The sequence below is a fragment of the Oculina patagonica genome, chromosome 13 (genome assembly GCF_052425735.1).
Source record: "Oculina patagonica isolate OP01 chromosome 13, crgOcupat, whole genome shotgun sequence".
NCBI lineage: Eukaryota > Metazoa > Cnidaria > Anthozoa > Scleractinia > Oculinidae > Oculina > Oculina patagonica.
This window is the reverse complement of record NC_135770.1, coordinates 28,229,334-28,249,234: the sequence shown is the minus strand read 5'-3', so window position 1 is coordinate 28,249,234 and position 19,901 is coordinate 28,229,334. Positions and strand designations below refer to the sequence as shown.

The following is a 19,901-nucleotide window of genomic DNA, read 5'->3' as shown; positions in this document are numbered from 1 at the left end:
TTATCATAATATGTCTCTGTGTATAATTTTAAGGACTTACATGTTACATTTTGGAAACCACCTTTTATGCACAGTCAGCAAAGACAGCAAAGACGCGAGATTTCTTGATGGTAGGAAAAGATAAAGCTATTAATATTTTGTTCAATGCATGTTAGGAAAACTAATATTTTGTTGAATGCTTGTTGGGAAATTAACAACAAAAGGCATTTTTCTTATGAAATTGCTTTCTTTGAGTGTAAACTTTTAACTTTTTTTTCATTCTTTTGGAACAGCGCTTCCCCAGCTAAGGTCTTGTCGCTTGACGTCAACCCGCTCAGGACATCCGGGACTTCCAATATGGCGGCGACCAGTTAGCCAATGAGAAGCAGCGGTGTTTATTCGCTGGTTCCACACTCCATAGCTTGAAGTTATCTCCTCCAAAAGATTGTTTAGGGCAGGAAAAGGAATCAAAACGTAGTAGTAGGCTCGGAGAACGAAGCGATCTTCCCTCTTCCATCGGGAAATCGCCAATTTGCTATCCACACGCACCATGGACTCTGTGGAAGTAAGTAATGAGAAGAGATCACGTCAAGCGTGCTGTTGTTGTCGTTACGTACGGCAAGCACTCGCCTCTGTGCAAACATACTCGCAGTCTAACTCTTATTTCGTCGCTTTTTCCTCTTTTATACTTTAGGCAAAGAGGCCAGGTATTAATCCGGCCCCTGCTACTAGTCATCCAGATCCATTTAATAGAAAGTCTGTGAGGAAACCGCAGAAACCGGGGCAGAAAAAACAACAAGGATCGTCTAGGTTTCGGTCCAAACCAAGTTTTGAAATCCAACCTCTTGGTCTTTTGAAAGGTGGGTGACAAACTGACTGCAAAGCGGGCCTTGTACTTTGTTTGGGCATTCTTGTATCCTTAGAATCAATATTTTACCCTAACATTACTCTTCTGTTTACAAACTAGACGTGTCGCCAGCCGAGCAACAGGAATTGTTCATCAAGAAACTACAACAGTGTTGTGTAGTCTTCGATTTCATGGATCCAGTCAGTGATCTGAAGGGAAAGGAAATAAAGCGGGCATGTTTAAACGAACTTGTTGACTATATTGCGTCGGGTCGTGGAGTCCTTACTGAGGCAGTTTATCCAAAAATTATCGAAATGGTGAGTAAAACACATGAATGTCTTAAAAAATGGCGGTGTATCGTAGTGCATTTAGGAGTTGCCTACCCACCGTAGTGTCGGTTGTAGAAAGCTCACATGCAAAGCTAAATCGATTTGCTAAGCGCGTATCTTGTTAGCGACTAGGGCCCTTGAATTTTCATTTGTCCACCTCTCAGCAGTAGATCTTTCGTGTAATACACTTATTCAATGCCTTGAAATTCTCAGTTGGCAATAAAAACGGTAAAAAAATCGCCCAGGCAGGGACCGAAAGAAATATAGCCCAATGTCGTTTTCAGCAAGGCGTTAAACCAGTTAAAGAACTCACTTCCACAAATGACTGAGTGGTAAAATTTGCAGTTAAGCTTATTGCACATACAACACATACATGATTATTACACGGCAAACTCTGCAACGGGTTATTAACTTTGGAAAATTCTAAAACGTTTCCGGACAGTTGCAGAAGAAAGCTGATAAAGTGCACCTTTTCTCCACCAGGGTATTAAACATGTCTCCTAGTGTAAATATTGTTCATGGTGATGTTTGTGTTGTACATTGGGCCATGGTTTATAAGTACTATTACTTTTCCAAGGTCTAAGATTACAATATTCCATTTTGTCTACCTTCTCTGCTAGTCACCCAAGCTGTATTGATAAATATATCAATTACTTTGATATTGCCACGAGCGAAAGTTCTCTTGGCTAACTTGTTTGACGGTGGAGTATTTGCCAAGCCGTGTCTCGATACAAATCCTGAGTAATGAGACAAATTAAACACTTAGAAGTCACCTTTCTCTTTATGAACTTGAAAGTACCTTCAGCAGAACACAGTTCCCGGTTTGAAAAGATATGTTGCAATCATATTTTACTACTTGTAAACAATGTTATGTCTTTTTCCGGCTAATATTTCCACATTGAACACCTACACTTTGTTCTTCTGTGGTATTTTCCTATTATTTTTGCTGCCTTCACGTGTTTAATGTATACTTCCTGATTTAGCACTACATCATGGTACTTGAATTTCTAAATAGTTGATAGAAAAGATTGACTGTTAGTAATTTTATACTTTCATAATGAATTGAACTTTGTTTACAAATTACAAAGTGAGTGAAAATGTTTTAAAGTCATGCTTTTATAATGTTCACCCAAAACAGATGCTCTTGATTCCAGAAATTCACCCTGCAAAGTAACTTTGAAAGAATAAAGCAACCATGGCAACATAATTAATTTTTATATCTTGCAAAATGCATTTCTAAAATGTTCTACACATGGCTGATTATTGTGGACAAGTTTGCCTCAAGGGTGCCCAGATTACAACAATAAATTGAATGAAGTTAATCCCTAATAACATGCCTATTGCAAGCATGATTAAAAATTGCTGATTCTCTGAAAGATATTACCAGCTCAGAGATTGGGGCAGTAGATGGAAAAGATAAAGAATTTCAGCCATTGTCTGTTCCTGGTAAGAAATGGCATGCCCTGAGGACAAATTCAGAATTGCTGTTTTCATTCACAATTTTGCATCAAATTGTGGATGAGGCAATTGAAAAATAGTCTGGCCTTCCCGACCACTCTGTGCCTACTTCCTTAGAATATATACCTTAGTATTATTATGTAATTAGTATATGTAATGAAGTGCTATCAGACAATTGAGCTGATGAGGCTATTCGACCACCTTGCTGGATTGATATAGTGTGACTTTGAGTGTTTGCTTCTTGTCAGAGCTTATTGGCCCTTATGATAAATACCATGAGGCTTTTTATAGTTTGCATCTTGTCTTGGAAAAGTGTTTTCTGTACAGAATACAAGCATTTATGTCCCTTGATATGTTTTGTTCCTATCAACTGTTTTTATACCTCTAAGGAAACTCTTGTCTAGGGTGTCTTAAAGCACAAAGTGAAAAAAAAAACTAAAAATCACGGTGACTTCACACACAAAATGAAAAAAACCTAAAATTCTTATGCTCCAAAAATGAATTTTTTGTGTCACTCTCTCTCAATTTGAAGCAGCTTTTGGCACTGGTTCTCAAGTTGCCAGTGTATGAAATTTATTTGGGCACTATTCAATCAGATTACTCTTCATTGGCAATGACTCGCTCTTGATAGTCAGTACCTGTTTAGACTTGAAAATATAGAAGTTTGAGCTTTGAACAGGTTGTTATTCTAAGTGTTGCTGTAGTCAGTCAAAGTGTAGTTTGCCTTCAAAATTCTCAGCTAAATTAGATGATATCAAAATATCAAGGAACTAGGATGTTGTTGTTGCTGTCATGTATTGCTAAGTATACTGTTCCTACCATACCAGTCAGTCTACTTGGCAGGGCTTGAACAAATTGTCATATCATCAAGTCATCCAGGACAAGAAGATTTTCCTACCGGGCAAGTTACATTTGGTTCTCACTTGTACAATGGGCAAAGGTCTAGGGAAGTCATTAAATTGGTGTCTAAATTGTGAAAAAAAAGGAAAGAAAGCCAAGCAAGAAAATGCCCTGACAAGCAAAATTGGAGAGCTGCTTGGCCGAAGGCCGGGGGGGGGGGGGGTACTCCCATATATGGGCTATATAGGTATGTGCCGCCCGATAGGGTATGGTTTTTGAGGTTCTTGGTCCTTAAATAGGGTATCATTTTTGGTCCTTTTGGCATTTTGTTCCTGGTGTGATCCTTAGATAGGGTACCTATATTCTATCAGCTTTAATAAACGCCCGGGAATAAACGCCCAGATAAACGAAAAAAGGTATCTTAAAACTGAACTACCCGTTCAAGTATTAGTAAAGCGATTTTATAAAGATTTGTGTTTGGCCGTGCGCGGTTAGCCGCTATTTGGGTCGTCACGGAACGCTTCTTCTTCCCTTGAATAGGGTGTCATTTTTCGGATTGGGGCCTTAAAAAGGGTATCAATTTTCGCTTTCTTTATCCTTAAATAGGGTAAGGGTTTAAGAACCTTGGCAGCACACCCCTATCCGAAATTTATGGGAGTACCCCCCCCCCCCCCCGGGGCCGAAGGGCAAGCTGGAATTCAAGTGATTTTTAAGCCCTGCTCTGTGACCACAAGAATGCATTGTTATATAGCCAGAATTAGTTGGAATAACAGTCAGTCTGGTTAGCTGTTTCTTGATCTTAAAGATAAATGTATATATGATAAAATTTGAAAGTTCTAAGGCCCCGCCCACACTGACCCGGAGAAATTTGAAAACGCCGCATAAAATGTTTTCCGTCCACATTAACCCGGGTAAATTTGAAAACGATACGCTTCATTAGTAAGTAAAAGTAAAAGTAAAGTCTTTATTTAACGAGGGTAGCACTAAAATAACATAAAAAATACTAACAAACCAGTGGCCCTCTAAAATTATTTACAATAAAATATAAAAATACACTATTTCACGCTCCAAGTCCAAACGCTCATTGGTGAGCGTTTTTGAAAAGCACCGAAAACGCCGTTTCAGTGTGGACGGTTGGCCTAACCGGAGAAAAAAAGATGCGTTTTCAAATTTACCCGGGTCAGTGTGGACGGGGCCTAAGAGAGTCATCAAGTATAAGAGTGTCACAACGATTAGCATAATAAATATGGCAACTAACTAACTAGGGATAACTAGAGATAAACAGGGTTTTCAAAACAACGTCAACGACTGAAGTTCTTTGTATATAGCCAACTGGTTTGCCTCCTGCCAGTTGGGATTTTTAACCTTGTTATGTTCATTTAAAATTATTTGTTTCCTCTGTTTCAGTGGCATGCCTGTAAACTAGCTATCTCGTTGAGATATGAAGCTAAGTGCATGACCACTATAAACATATATTTATTTATTTATTTTATTTTTTTTATAAGTTCTGCCGCCTACTTGATCTTATGTGGCTTAAATAGTAAATGACGTATTGACTGAATCATGTTATAAATGCACTACTAAAGTTTAAGACCGCATTTGTATGCACAGCTGACCATCTATTTGAGGCCATTACAAAAATGTGGAAATCCAAAAACAAACAACATGTGGAATAATAAAGATGCAGACCTCGTTTAAGTAGATGCAATATGTTGCGTTGGTTGAAACAAAACTAAGAAGAGATAGTCAAGCTTACTCCTTCATCGGTCTTGAAATAGATTTGTTCCTGAGGCTCTTGAAGAAGAGAAAGAATCGGTTTCTATAGAAACCAAAAAATTGTCAGGGTCACAAAGTGAATACAGTGTATGTACACACCATGGAAGTTGTAGATGTGAATTTGGTGCTTGAAATTTGTTGTTTTCAAAATCTGTCTCTCTAAATGGTAATCAGTTTGAAAATAAATGTATCTTTGACTGATATTTCTGTACAAGATTATAATGACTTTTATAGTGCTCAATATCAAAGATGTTTAAAGTGATGTTTCTTTAAAAAAAATTGGATTTAGAGCCTGATTCCCCTATTGTAGCACATATCTTGGGTAGTTTTGCACCCAGACATCTCATCATGCAGACAAAAACAGTTAGAAGAATGCATTGTTAGCATAAATTCATTCTCAGTAATGGTATAGAGCATGTGTGAGTCATTTGATGAAATTTCCTTGTCAAACAAAATGTAGTTCACAAGAAACACTGCTGAAAATACATGTAACTTATTCAAGGTGTACATTAGATTACAGAAATTTGTATGATTTTATGCCTCGGATCCTGGGCTCCAGACTTTGCCATCAACAATCAGAGAACAGTTGCCACATAAATTAGCTGTTGAATATTATAGATGACTGTTTGTTTGTAAGCAAAGTCTATCGCTAATGTTCAGTGCATCAGCTGTTTAAATCTTTAACAATGGTTAGTTAACATTGTCAACTGCTGGTAGTGATTCAGATAGTAGTCTGAGTAAACAGACATCTGTCTTTGTGTGCTCAATTCTCCTCACACTCGAGACATTCATGATTGAACCTGAATTATTCCATACTAATGATATATTTCTACGGAAATCATTAAAGTGTCCCAGGACAGCAAATGATGATCTGTCGTCAGACAATGGCTGTTCAAAATTTGCCCATGTCCAGCGAAATCCCACCTGTAGTTGGACATCAAGTAAAACCATTTTTTTTAATCATAAATAACTATTAATATGATTTTGTAGATGAATTTACATGCAGGTTTACCTTAAGCAAGATCGTAATTTGATTATATGCTGCTTCTCTTGAATGTACTTTTATGTCGTGACAATTTTTAGTCAAAAACAAAGTTCAACTTAATGTCATGTTTGACTGCATTCCGTTTCGTCTGATCATGGTGACTTAGTTGGACATTCAGCAAAAAAATTAATAATCTGCAGCATTGGTGTCTTGGATTGATTGTTGCCCAGTTGTAATTTTCGCATGCAAGTTTAGTGGAACCTCACATAAGCGGATACCTTTGGGTTCTGGAAAAGTGTCCACTTAAGAGTGGTGCCCACTTATGGGAGGTTAAAAGTGTGGTATTTGTATGTGGCGGGGACCATGATGAAGTGATGTCCTACAAGAGGTGTCTGCCTATAGATGGGAGGTGTCTGTTGGTGAAATTCCTATTATAATGACTGGTCAAGTCAGTATACTGATTGAACTGTTTGGGTTAATTCTCAGACATATCAAGTCTTAATCGAATTAGGAATAAAGCTGTGTACTAAGTTGTAGGACCCACTTGAAAACTAGCCTGGTGGCAATCATCTTGAAATGTTAGTAGAGATTTATCTCAATATTCACTCTTTAATTGTTTTTTAGGTTGATGCAAACATTTTCAGGACTTTACCACCATCTGATAACCCAGACTTCGATCCAGAAGAAGATGATCCAACACTAGAAGCCTCATGGCCTCATCTACAGGTGAGTCTGAGATTCCGTTCAACTCAACACCTCTCCTCTCTTCACCATTGAGTATAAATGGATACTGGTAAACTGCTAGGGCAACTTGAGAACATATTTGGTTTTTTTTTGGGGGGGGGGAGGGGGACCTAAAGTGGACTACCCCCTCTTTTATTAGTCTTTTTTTTTAACATGCCACTCCTCTTAAACTTTAGTTTTGAATGAGCCTTGGTCCCTGGTATGCCCCCCCCCCTGGTATGCCCCCCCCCCGCCTGGGGGGTTAATAGAGCTTTTACTGTGTCTGTGTTTCATGAACTCTATTTGTGACAGATGATAAACTCATTTTATGTAACCTGATAAATTAAGGACTGTGCATACTTTTAACCACATGATGAGTTCACATATATGATGGTTGTGTTAAAAGGTAATTTTTAGTGATCTTAAAATTGGTTTTGTTCCCTTTTCTTTGTGGTGGAGACAGCAGTTAAGTGCAAATGAGTGAGGTTTTCATGTTTTCTGTACTTCATATTTATAACATTTACATTTGTCATGTTTTGTACACAGACTTAGATAAAATTGCTTCACCGTTTTAGCAATAAACTTCAAAGTAAATGCCTTTTATTTCTTAAGGAATGCCATAAAAAAAAATCACTGAACAAAAGAAAATTGTCACTTATTTTTAAAATTTAGATAATGTTGTTTTTTTCGCTTTCAGCTTAATTGAAGAAGTGTCATTTTGGTAGTGTTTTATATCCTGTAGGACTTACATTCCAACCTAAACATCACTAAAGGCTTAGTCTTAATCCTGTTTTAGTTGGAACTTATCCCCAAAAAGTGACAAAGTACATTTTTGACACATTTTCCAAAAAATCAATTTATGAAAAATTAAAATAAAAGGTATCACAGGAAGTTCATCTGAATGGTCACATGTTAAGAGTCAAAAAGTTACTAGAAAAATTAAATTTTGAAGTTAATAACTGAAATATATGTTGTGGTTTAAATTTATCTTTGGTTTAAATTTTTTAAACAGTTTGATTTTTATTTCCCTTTGTTTCAGATTATGATAATGAACATGAGACAATGAAAAATCAAAGTCAAACTGGTTTAAAATTATTTAAACCAAAGATAAATTTAAACCACAACATACATCCTCAAGTTCTCCTTTCCATAGAATTCTAGCTTAAAATAAATTTCAAACCCCAGTTATTACAATAATGAAAGTGTTTTGCTGCAACCAGCCAAAAAGGAAACATACGCTAATCTGTTTACTTAGATATCCCATTTCAAGAATGTGAATTTGTAATGCAAAACATGAATTGACAGATGTTGATCCATAAAGGAAGTAAACCAAAAACAGAAAATACTGTAAAGCCTTACTTCTTATTAATTAAGATAAAGTACACTTGAGACTACAGTAAATGGCACCATAAAGTTTGTTCTGTTAGCTAAAAAATGACTTTTATTATAAAAGGTATGTTACAAGCAAAAATGAGAGAGAAATGTGCTATGAGGCAATAATACTGTTTTTCTTTCCATCATTATAACTGAAAAGGACTTTTTTTGATTTTCTCAAAGTAAATGTGACATTTCTCATCAACTATTCCTTTCAGGGTGTTCATTAGGCATCGGAGATCGGATAATTCTCCTTCTATTACGTAGAATTCTCCGGCTAAATTTCAAAGGCCGGAAACTATTTTTTTATAAAGATGCGGAACCTTTAAAAATCATTCTCCGGTTACTATACACTATTCTCCTGCTATTACAATTCTTAATGAAAACCCTGCTTTACATAAATAATTTTGTCATAATAGGCAATTTTCTAGTATTGTTTATGACTTTATGAATATTCTTTATTCAACACAACGCAATGGACCAACATTATAATTTTTTTTATTTTTTCCCCTTTTTTATTTCTTCTGCAATTGCATGCATGCTGCAATACCATTTATCTAATTTTAATGAAATGCAGTAATCTATAACTAAGTGTATGTTAAACAGTTCTTCTTAGCCCTCAAGTGTAGCTGAGTGGATTTGAAATAAAGGTTCAAGATTTGCAGGATCAAAAATTGAAGCATTGAAAAATTGAAACAGTGCTTTTTGTTTTGTTCATGCTTATGAGGGATTCTGTTGACTGGATTTCTCTATTCTTTTTACTGAAAATAAATGGTGTGTTTGTTCCATTTACAGATAGTTTATGAATTCTTCCTTCGGTTCCTGGAGTCAGCAGAGTTTCAACCCAGTGTTGCTAAGAAGCACATTGATCAGAAGTTTGTTTTACAGGTAAAACTGGTTTGACAATGACTTACTTGGACATAGCTTTAAGTAACAAAGTTACAAAGTGTTGATAAAGTTTCTTTCAGAAGTTTAGTTAACATGTAGGCTTTGATTTCCTCTGAAGTTAGAACAAGTACTCATCAAATTCAGTCAAAATAAACGCTAACTGCACCTTTAATGACACACAAACTATGAAATGCAATTTGCACTGCTTTCAATCAAAATTACAATAAAAACCGATGGATGCAAAAAAAACACAAACAATTTTTTGGACCAGTAAATGTGAGACGTAACTATTGGTTGAGTTCATATCGTCAGTGTTCACATATTTTTGAAAGGTGCAGTAATTACGACAGTTATAAACATCAAATCGCATCTATAACAAAATTATTGATTTTGATTGCCTCTGTGCGGAAACACATGAGAGTCCAATTACAGGTGTTCAATTTGAAGTTGGCACATGTATGGTGTAGGTGTCCAATTACAGGTCTCCAATTTGAAAATTCAAAAAACACATGGCCTACGCTATGTGAAAATCACACTACAGTCAACTCTCTCTGAAACGGACATCATTGGGACAGGCTCCAACTGTCCATCTTAGAGAGGTCCGTCTTATAGGAAGTCTAGTTACAGTTAAATGACTGAAAAGAGGCAGGGACGGGACCAACGCATGTTGTCTGTCTTAGAGAGGTGTCCATTAAGAGAGAGTTGAGTGTATTTGTTAATGTTTGACTGGTCTTTCTTGTTGTTATTGCAGCTTCTGGAACTATTTGATAGTGAAGATCCTCGTGAGAGAGATTTTCTCAAGACAGTCCTTCACAGGATATATGGAAAGTTCCTTGGACTTAGGGCTTACATTCGAAAACACATCAATCACATATTTTTAAAGTATGTACAACCTGTTTTTGTTATTTTATTAGGGACCTAAATATTTTTGTATGAGTATGTCAACAAGTACAAGGTTTACCATCATTAAAGGATGCTACATATAGGGTGCAAAGAAAATTAATTTTGCAGGCTGCACTTTTGGCAGGTTGGAGTTAATGTGTGCTAGCCTGAAGGCTTTTTTCACTGGGGCTTTCTTCTTCTACTTTAAAGTCCAAGAATGTTACTTACCTAAAAGTCCAAGAATGTTACTAGCCCTTTGGGCAAATGCTGGACAAAATCCACTAGCCCAGGGCTATCAGCCATGGTAGCCCTCATCATTTTGCTATTGGTTTTTGCAAAAAAATGTCTTTGTGACAAGCATGAAACTACTTTTTAAGAGCAGTTTAGTTTGTTGTCCCCAAGAAACTCAAGCTTATCAATAATAATGCATGTTGCTCACAATGGGTTCAAGAAAGCTTTCCAGGTTCTGATAAACTGTTTTTCTTTCCTATTTTGTTGATACCTTTCAGTCAGATTTAATGATACTGATAACTAATGGTGTTTGTTAATTGAGTTATAATTTAATTTTTTTGTTATAGATTCGTTTACGAGACAGAGCACTTCAATGGAGTTGGAGAACTGCTTGAAATCTTAGGAAGGTGAGTGTGGCTGGATTTTGTTTCTAAGCAAAGTAACTTGATTTTCACTGTCAACTTCAAAGTGCACAATTCCTCTGCTTTTTTTAATTCTTGGTCCCATTCCAATACAAGAGGCACTTAAAGTCAAAAAAGTTAGACCTGGCAAATGGGTTGTTTGTAGCATAAGCCTGCACAAAACTTCCTTAGCCTAAAACTAATTGTTATTCCAAATTCCAAACCTGATTTTAACCCTAAGGCTCACCCTATCGAAACCTAAGTCTAAGGCCCACGCCACAAACCACCTGTTCTTGGCAAATGATAAGTGTCCTTACACACTGTGGTGTCCTGTTACTAAATCATTTCAAAGACAGTTGTTTTACTTAATATCATTTGAAAAGACAAAAATATTGTATGCAATCTTGTCCATGTTATTCCGACTCACAAAGGTTTTTGAATCCTAGACTGCAAATTGGAAATATAATGTTCTAACCCTTTCACCCCCAAGAAATTTAAGTTTAAAGCTGAGTTTCAGTTGAAGGATAACCTCTGTGTTTTCGTTTCAGCATCATCAATGGATTTGCTCTTCCATTGAAGACTGAACACAAGATGTTCTTAAACCGAGTGTTAATTCCTCTTCACAAGGTCAAATGTTTGGGCCTCTACCATGCACAGGTGAGAGCGGATGACCTATTGGATGGAATGCTGTTACAAACACTAAAATGTTCCTCCAGTTTCAGAAATAAGCAATCTAGGGGTCTCCACCTTGTTGAGCCAGCCCCTGGTGAGAGGAACTGCCCTTATGACTGACAATCCCTGTAAACCCAGCCATGAGCATTTACACAGGACCACAGGCACCTGTCGCAATAAATGAACAAAAACAACTCCAAATTAAGAAAAAATAATATAAGAATTCTTAGAAATATACATAAAAATTATAATAAAGTTTTTCCAATATCTCTTTTCTTTCTCTTTTTGCAGTTGGCGTACTGTGTTGTTCAGTTCTTGGAAAAGGATGCCACACTAACAGAACATGTGAGTATTATGGGCTATCACAACACACACTATTCTGGTGTATCCTAAACCTGGATTCTGTTTAGTTACTAGGATTAATTTTCCTTACCAGTTCAGTAGTCTTAGAAGCATAGTGCAACAACATGTGAAAAGCTCAGTGCACACCTAATGTTCAGTGGTGGAAAAAGTCACATCGCTGATTCTAAGTGTAGAAAGGGGTGTCATTCATAATAATTCTGGTACTATATTTACCTTATTGTTAATTATACTCGCCAGAACTTAATTTCGCGAAAATGGAACGGCATATTTCGTAGGTCTTTAAGAGGAAATCCGCCAGGACTTCGAGTAGTTATTGGACAAAATTATGTACCAAAACTATTTACACCTGATTGCAAGCTTTTGTGTTACTGCTTCAAATATCTTATCGAAAGAAATCTTTTCTAATAACACCAAACATCGAAAACTAATTTCGAAGTTCCACTGAATTCCCATGAATCGCTTAAAAGATGTGAGCTTTTGCCCATAGCTTGTGAACTTTGAATATCATTTTCTCAGACTCTGATAAGAAATTGTTGTACCAGAATTATTTCCACCTTATTGCAAACTTTTTTGCTACTGCTTCAAATATCTTATCAAAAGAAATCTTTTCTAACAACACCAAACATCGAAAACAAATTTCGAAGTTCCGCTGAATTCCACTGAATCGCTTAAGACGAATTTCCAAAATGGCTACACGTGAGATTTTGCCTATACCTTGTGAACTTTGAAATTCATTTTCTCAGACTCTGATAAGAAATTGTTGTTGGTGTTATCACGGATAATTACTTACATCTTTACCTTTTATTAAGGGTAGGAAATAACGCAATAGGATTTTAATTATTCTGGTACTTGATTTTTGTCCAACTTTAATAAATATTACTCGACTTCCTAGTGGATTCCGTCTTAAAGTAAATTTTGCGGGTGTTAAATTTCACGATTTTTAAAAAATCGCAAAAATTAAGTACCACGAAAATGAGTAACAATAAGGTATTAACTAGTTTTGGTGGGTGGCCAATGGCCTAATGGCTAGGGAATAAAGGGTCTGCATTCACTTGACCATGGTTATTATCATGTTGTACACTTTAGACACTTCACTCTTGCAGTGTGCAGTTAGTCAACCTAACGGCCCGTTTACACTGGTGATTTTTGTTGCACAACTCAATGCAATTTTTGCCATGCCAAAGTTGCATGAAGTCTTATGCGACATCGCAGCGTTAAAATCACTGTGAAATTGCCAGGAGTTTGCACACTGTAAACTAGCAGTGACTTAATCTTTTTAGCAGGAGTTTCGAAATATTAGAAACTTGATGCAACTTGGGCACAACAAAAATCGCCTGTGTAAACGGGCCTTAACAAATTGTTGGTGGCCACTCACCAACTCGTTCTTGCAGGATTGCTGATCCTGCGCGTGACTCAAAAGTGAGCCTGCTTGCAGGCTAGGAGGAGTGGTCATACCCCTAGTCACAGAAAGCTGATGAGTCTGCTGGCTCTTATGAACCCTAGCCCGTTATCCTTCAGAATTGAAACAAACTTAACCTCACCCTTACACTGAACCTGTTTGTCCGTTTTAGGTCGTTTTAGGCTTACTGAAATACTGGCCGAAGACAAGCAGTCAAAAAGAGGTGAGTAAAACACCAAAGGTACCTTTTCCTTCAATAGGTTTTTCTTTTTTTTCCGTTTATTATGTAATTTGTATCAAAAAGTAAAAAGATTGAAAACTGTAGTTATTAACACTGACACATTATGAAAGGTGCATTATGTATGTCATTTTTTGGACCACCCTCGAAAATACATTACCTTTGAGATCTTTCGCCGAAGGCGCATAAGGCCTTTGGGATGCTCATGTGTTTTAGATTTAACCTGAAAAGTTACAGCTGGCTAAAGGAGAAAACCATTGAGGAATGTGGTATCTGTGCTCCCTGCACATTTAAAATGGTACACTTTGTTTTACAGGTGATGTTCCTAGGTGAAATTGAAGAAATTCTAGATGTTATAGATCCAGCCCAGTTTCAAAAAGTTATGGGACCGCTCTTTAAGAACATCTCAAGATGTGTTTCAAGCCCGCATTTCCAGGTAAGTTCATAACATTGTTTGCTGTTTGAAAGTTTCAGTTTCTCTTGGGCTTTCCCCCCCCCCCCCTTCCTTTTCTTAAGGGTTGCCACAGGTCAGGAAATGGTCAGAGAAAATATAATTTTTAAAGGTCAGGGAAATTTGTTTTGAACCTAGAAAAATTGAAATTTTAACACTGCTTATTTACAGTATAATACCATTGATGGTTGGAAGAGAACTTTTTTGTATTTATTTGGTCATGGAAATTTTCGCTGAGCACGCTGTGAGGGGGTTGGAAAACTGCAATAAAAACGTCTGTGTCAGGCTTTTCTCTCCTTTCGCCCTTTTTCTCTTCCTCCCTTCTCCGCTTTAAAAAATGCTGATACTCAGGTTACATGCAACAAAGGAATTAGGAGACAGCTGTAAGCGGGCTAGGATTTTTTTTCTCTTGACTGCTAATGGAAAAGTCAGGGAATTTTGAAAAAAGGTGTCTTCGGCAGCTATGTTCTTTGCTATAGAGAGAAAACGGCGAGGGGCCTGGAGGAGAGGCGAGGACTGACTCATCCTCTCCCCAGGACTTTCTGTACTCCAGAGTGAGAGGATTTCAGTTTCACTGATTTCTTTCCCTTCATGTTAGGTCGCTGAGAGAGCGCTTTACTTCTGGAATAACGAATACATCATGAGCCTTATTGAAGAGAACTCGAACACCATCTTACCGATCATGTTTTCAAGTTTATATAGGATATCCAAGGACCACTGGAACCAGTAAGTACCTCAACATGTCTGTTTCATCTCATAATAGTCTTCCTCACACGTAACAGTTATTCGTAAGGTCGTGGCGACCCGTGTTATCGCTAGGACGAGGCAGCAGCAACATACAAACTAGTTGTGTTTGTTGAAAGTGCCTTTTCCGGCTTTATCGTCTTTGTTTAACTATTCTCTAAATAAACCAATCACGACTTGATGTAAAAACATGTGACTGGCAGAAAGCGAGGGAAAAATCACGTGAACCACATCATCTCAAGTGAGCCAATCGCTACAGTTACTAGAAGCGAAATATAGACCAATTAGAAGTCGACGTTAAAACTTGTTACCACGGCAAGCGCGGGAAAGGTTTCGCGCGGTAGATCAAGGTCGGTGTTAGTTGTGCTGCCTTTTGAGGCGGGAAGGTGTCATTTTCGCAAAATTCGCGTGAATTCAAAAGTAAAATGATTGTGTTCCCTCGATGTTTTTAATTGGGATAATTGCCAATAGGAGAAGTTATTCGACGATGGTCAGCTGTGTGATGTTTTTGAAAGAATTCATATTTGAACTGCGGATAGATGTTAAGTTAAGAAATGATCCTCACATTGAAATTGCAATTAAAGAAATTGAAAAGAAAGAAGCCTGAAAAAAAAAATCAGAGCTTCAACCGGATTTCAACCTGTGACTTCCGCGATACCGGCGCGATGACCCAACTGACCTATGAAGCCACACATTGTGAACAAGGTCAATCCCCAAAAAAAGGAGACGGACTTATATAAATCACGCGCGAAAAAAAAAAAAAAAAAAAAAACCCAAAAATGTTAGTAATCGTAAAAGAAAAAATTCACCGAAAATGGTTGCTTTGTACTCCATTGACTATGTTAGGTTCGCAAGGTATTGTGGTAAATTGTTCAACCGCCATCTTTTTCCGTACTGTGGATTGTGAGTTCTTATTTTTGTCTAACCCTAACCAGAGCGCTCATTTCGCTCCACTCGCCGATTCCTTTTTGATTTCTTTTTTACCCTTCTTGAGAGGAACCTTTTTACGTCTGTTTACGTCTGAATTACCTAACTAGACATATCTCACTAAGACGCTTTTAGGATTAGAACTTTGGTCTGATAAGATGAGATTAACAAGGTTAATAGACTTAATAGGATTTGAAAGCTGATTAGAGTAAAAGAATAAGGAAGAATTTAGACTCCTATTGTCTTGGAAACGTCTCAGTGAATTGTGATTTGTTTTGTTTTTATTTATTTAGCGTTTGCTCTTTCGTTTCTCATTCTTCTGGTTGAGCGTAATCTCGCCATTAATGTTCAACGCTTCATCAGTTCAGTCCTTCCAGGGTTATTTGTGTCGTTTTTTCGGCGGATCATTGCGTATTTTGTGCGTGCCCTTAATCTGTCTAGCAGCAAATGTCTGATAATCCTCTTGACTCCAATCTTCATACATCTGGGGGCACTTGTCGACCTACCGCCTCAGTGCACCTACAACAAGGCACTTGCGCTTGCGCTTGCGTGACCAACGCTCAACGCAGGCTACCGATAAGCATTTCAAACTCCCGCGATTCACCTTGTAATGGTTAGGTTTTTACGCCATAATTCATGGCCCTCTCTGTTCAACAAGCGCTCTTACAGGAGATTGGTAGTCTCCTTCGCAGTCGTTATAACCTAATTCTGAACACTGATAAAGCAAGAGATGACGTGATAAAGAAAATTCATGTCACCCACACTCTGTGACTGACGCAAACACGGCTTGTGTGTTTCTCAAGTGACTGCTTTTCTAAAGTTTTTTTTACAAAGCGGCGCCGTGCCTTTCTAGCCAAAGAGCTGAAAGAAGTGGTCCAACATTAACCTCCCGGTTATAAACTGCTTGAAGTTCTTGTTTAGTGGTGAATTATAAGGTTTCTTTAACATCTATATGTAAAGTTCTATTAATATACCCGCCAGCATGTCCGTAACCAGACCTTTGGCATAGACGAGGCAAGATCTTGCTAGGAGGCTCTGGGGGCATGCCCTCCAAAACAAATTGGAGAACTAAGTTAAGCTCTGAATAAACTATTTCTTTATCATTTTTCATAAGGTTTTTCTTGAAAAAAACTAGGACTGATTATTTCCCAACTTAACATGTTTTGTTTTTAATTTTGGGTTAAAATCAAGACGAGACAAGTGCCTCGTCTTGCTTGCCTCTTGCTAGTTACAGCCCTGCCCGCCAGAAGAAGCCTTTCGAATGGAAGTATCCCCTGTGCTTAGCAACTGGATTTTACTTTTCTTTCTTCTTCTTGTTCTTTTTCTAAGCACAGTAAACGTATTAACGCGTGCGGCTTTATTTACGTGCGGATGTACTCGGCCTGTGTTTTTGTTTTTTCGTGAATTTCTACTAACTGGCCTCTCTTCTTTTCCTTTTCAGAACCATCGTGGCGCTCGTCTATAACGTTTTGAAGACCTTTATGGAAATGAATTCGAAGCTGTTTGATGAGCTAACGTCTACGTACAAAAGTGAAAGACAAAAGTAAGTGTGCTTTCATTTTTTTGTGTGTTTGTTTTCAGCATTGCCTTTGTTAAAATTAAAGCCGTGAAGACACTAAACCTTTGGGTAAAGGTGAAATCTTTTTGTTAAATGCTTTTCACCATAATATTCTTTGAAATAACTCTAAGATTTATTCGTGGAAATTGTTTGCCATTTTAATATGAAATAATGGCAAGTTTTTTTTAAATGGGTGCAAAAGAAAAAGGTTGCTGGAGTTTCTACATAGGGCAGAAAAACAATCTACGAATGAAGCTTAGTTTTTCTATTGCTAACTGTAAATTATTCGCCTTCTTTTTACAGGGAAAAGAAAAAGGAGAAAGAACGAGAAGAGCTGTGGAAACATCTCGAAAAGTTAGAATTAGAAACGAGAAATAAGTCAACTACCTCGGCGTCGAATCCTGCGGGTTCGAACCCGAATCCCTCGACCAGTTCGGGAGCCGGGACAGTGACGAAGAACGCCAAGAGCTGAATTCCCGCGCGCCGCCCGCGATTGTTGTTTTGTCCAGACCTCCTCCGACATTTTGATTGGCGTGACAAGTGATCCATGTGATACTCCGTTCACGTGTGACTGAAAGAAATTATTAATTTCCAATTTGAGGAAGTTGAACTTCGTCTGTCTGGCCACACCTTCGAGAAGCACGAAAGAATTTATTAATTTAAGATGTCGTATATTGTTCAGCCTCAAGAGTTGTTACATACTCTTATCTTAAGTTAGTCACGGCGCGCGCGGAGAGAGAGCTGGTAAAAGCCAAGCCGGCGCACCATTTTATCGTGTAGTTTGTTTAATGCGGTCGCCGCGCGGAAACGGCGCGGCGCTCGATTCCGTCTTGATTGCGGTGTCGGCGGCCATTTGTTGCCGTCCGTCGGTCCGTCGACCAGTAGTACAGTGACATTCTCTTGCTAATGTGTGTATTACTGAGGTAGTACGGTCGTTCGCGATACTCGCTTCAGATAAGATGGATAGGCCTGGATGATTATGAAGTTAGAAAAAATTACTTGTAATCGAATTCTGTAGATAGTCCTTCCCTGACAGGAAACCTCGGCCGTAAAACAGTGTTGCTTGAAAAAATCTAAATTTGTAGAAAATCTCGCGCGCTGGCCCCCTTTGCATTCCGCGCCATTTTTGATTTGATGATGACAATTTAACTAAGAGGGTCTCTAGGAAAACGTAAGTCATTGAGTAGTCCCTTTAAAAAAGACATGACCGTTGGCAATCTCGTTCCTTGAGGCTATGATGCCTTTGAAAAGCACCAAGAACCGAGTCGATGGGCGCTGACTGAAAGCTCGCTGGCTCACGGGCACAAGCTAAAACTGGCAGCAAGAGCTGTAAATGTTGCAAATCAAGTTTGATTTTACTTTTGAATCCGATTGGGCGAAATAAGCTCTGCTACACGACGCTTAGAAAAAAGCCTTTTCGAAGACAGTTGGTCTCTAAATGAATTCCAGAATCACTCTACCTTTACGTACTTTGGTGGCGAAAAGTGACATCAAGAACACTGCCTTCCAGCCGAGGTTTCCGTGAAAAATTTTGCAACCCTATTTCTCTAGCAATTTTCCATGTATGTAAGTTTTTACTCTGATTTCGCATTTCTTTACTGCTTTGAAGTACAGTCTCTGTAAGAGACGAGCGATTAACCGAGTTGAAGGTATTTTTCACGTGACGAGGGAAAGAACAATAAACAGTATAAGATTCAGTCCATGGTGCTGTTAATTCTTGTAAGTGTAGTAAACTGTTAGAGTTTTTTTTTGTGTGGGAAAAAAAAAAAAAAAAATAATACTGAGCAAAAAAAAAAGAAAAAAAAAAAAAAAAAAAAAAAAAAAAAAAAAAAAAAAAACGGCCGGGAGGGGGGGGAGAAGGGGGGGGGGGGGGGAGATTGTTTTTTTTTTTTTTTTTGATTGGGGGAGAAAAGGGGGGAGATTTTTAAACAAAAAAAAAAAGAAAAAAAAAAAAAAAAAAAAAAAAAAAAAAAAAATACAACACACAAATAAAAAACCCTCTAAGGTGGTGGCAACCGACGAGGACACAATGTTGCGGACATATCGTTGCTCGTGATGTATCTTGGGTGATCAAACGAGCGGGACATAAAACAAATGTTTTGTTTCCATGCCGCGCAAACGGGCACACATTTGATGTGGACACAAATTGTTTCCGACAAAAATCAGAACCATTTTTGTCTCGGATACAAATTTTGTGTCCGCGACAAATGTTGTGCGTGCGGGCAAATGGAGAAACGTTTGTGTCCGCAACATTGTATTCTCGTGTGCCACCACCTTTGTGATTGTCCATTTCTGAACACTTGGAAAGCTTGGCGCCAGAAGGGGGTCATCTGCTTTTGTAAGCTAACTTTGGCGAGGGGCCGTGAACATTTTAATGCTAGTGAAACTTGTCGGCACTTCTCTTGGGGTCAATTGAAATAAACATTGACAAGTGTAGCTTTTTGTTTTCAACCTCTAAAACAATAGCTACACTTGTAAATTACACTAAAATGTTTTATTGAATTGATCCCTGCTTGTTTACAGCTCTTCCATATTGCTTTTGTAGTCCCGCCAGGATGAATGAGGAACCTAATTTGCTGTACACTTTGATTGGTTTACGAAAAGCTCGTGCGACATGCTGAAACCAATCAGGGTAAATATGCTATCCGTTCAACCAATCAGGAGCGAAACAAAAACCAATCGTTACTTGGATAATGCGCATTTTCCCGCACTTGGCACCGGTTGCAGCAGTTTTTGTTTCGAGTTCTGATTGGCTTATATTGCGCCATCGACAGCTACCTTCTGTTCAAACCAATAACAGCGAATGCTTTTTTTTTAATCAACCAATCAGGAGCGG

The 19,901-nt window shown here is 37.9% G+C and overlaps 1 protein-coding gene across 1 annotated transcript; it reads left to right on the top strand.

The window, feature by feature from the left end:
• The first annotated feature begins 371 nt into the window (after nt 1-371).
• Nucleotides 372-18,762, top strand: LOC144636314 (serine/threonine-protein phosphatase 2A 56 kDa regulatory subunit epsilon isoform-like). The gene is made up of 14 exons (XM_078495492.1): nt 372-544; nt 674-839; nt 947-1,143; nt 6,839-6,940; nt 9,107-9,199; nt 9,951-10,081; nt 10,660-10,719; nt 11,262-11,370; nt 11,677-11,730; nt 13,320-13,370; nt 13,702-13,821; nt 14,435-14,562; nt 16,949-17,050; nt 17,369-18,762. The coding sequence occupies exons 1-14, from the start codon at nt 530-532 to the stop codon at nt 17,535-17,537; spliced, it is 1,497 nt and encodes a 498-aa protein (XP_078351618.1). The 5' UTR covers nt 372-529; the 3' UTR covers nt 17,538-18,762.
• The last annotated feature ends 1,139 nt before the right edge of the window (nt 18,763-19,901 follow it).

Bases quoted from the DNA above. Each gene is read 5' to 3' on its own strand.
- LOC144636314 (XM_078495492.1), top strand. The intron at 10,720-11,261 runs GTGAGTGTGGCT...TTTTCGTTTCAG, and splicing joins CTGCTTGAAATCTTAGGAAG to CATCATCAATGGATTTGCTC. The intron at 17,051-17,368 runs GTAAGTGTGCTT...TTCTTTTTACAG, and splicing joins TACAAAAGTGAAAGACAAAA to GGAAAAGAAAAAGGAGAAAG.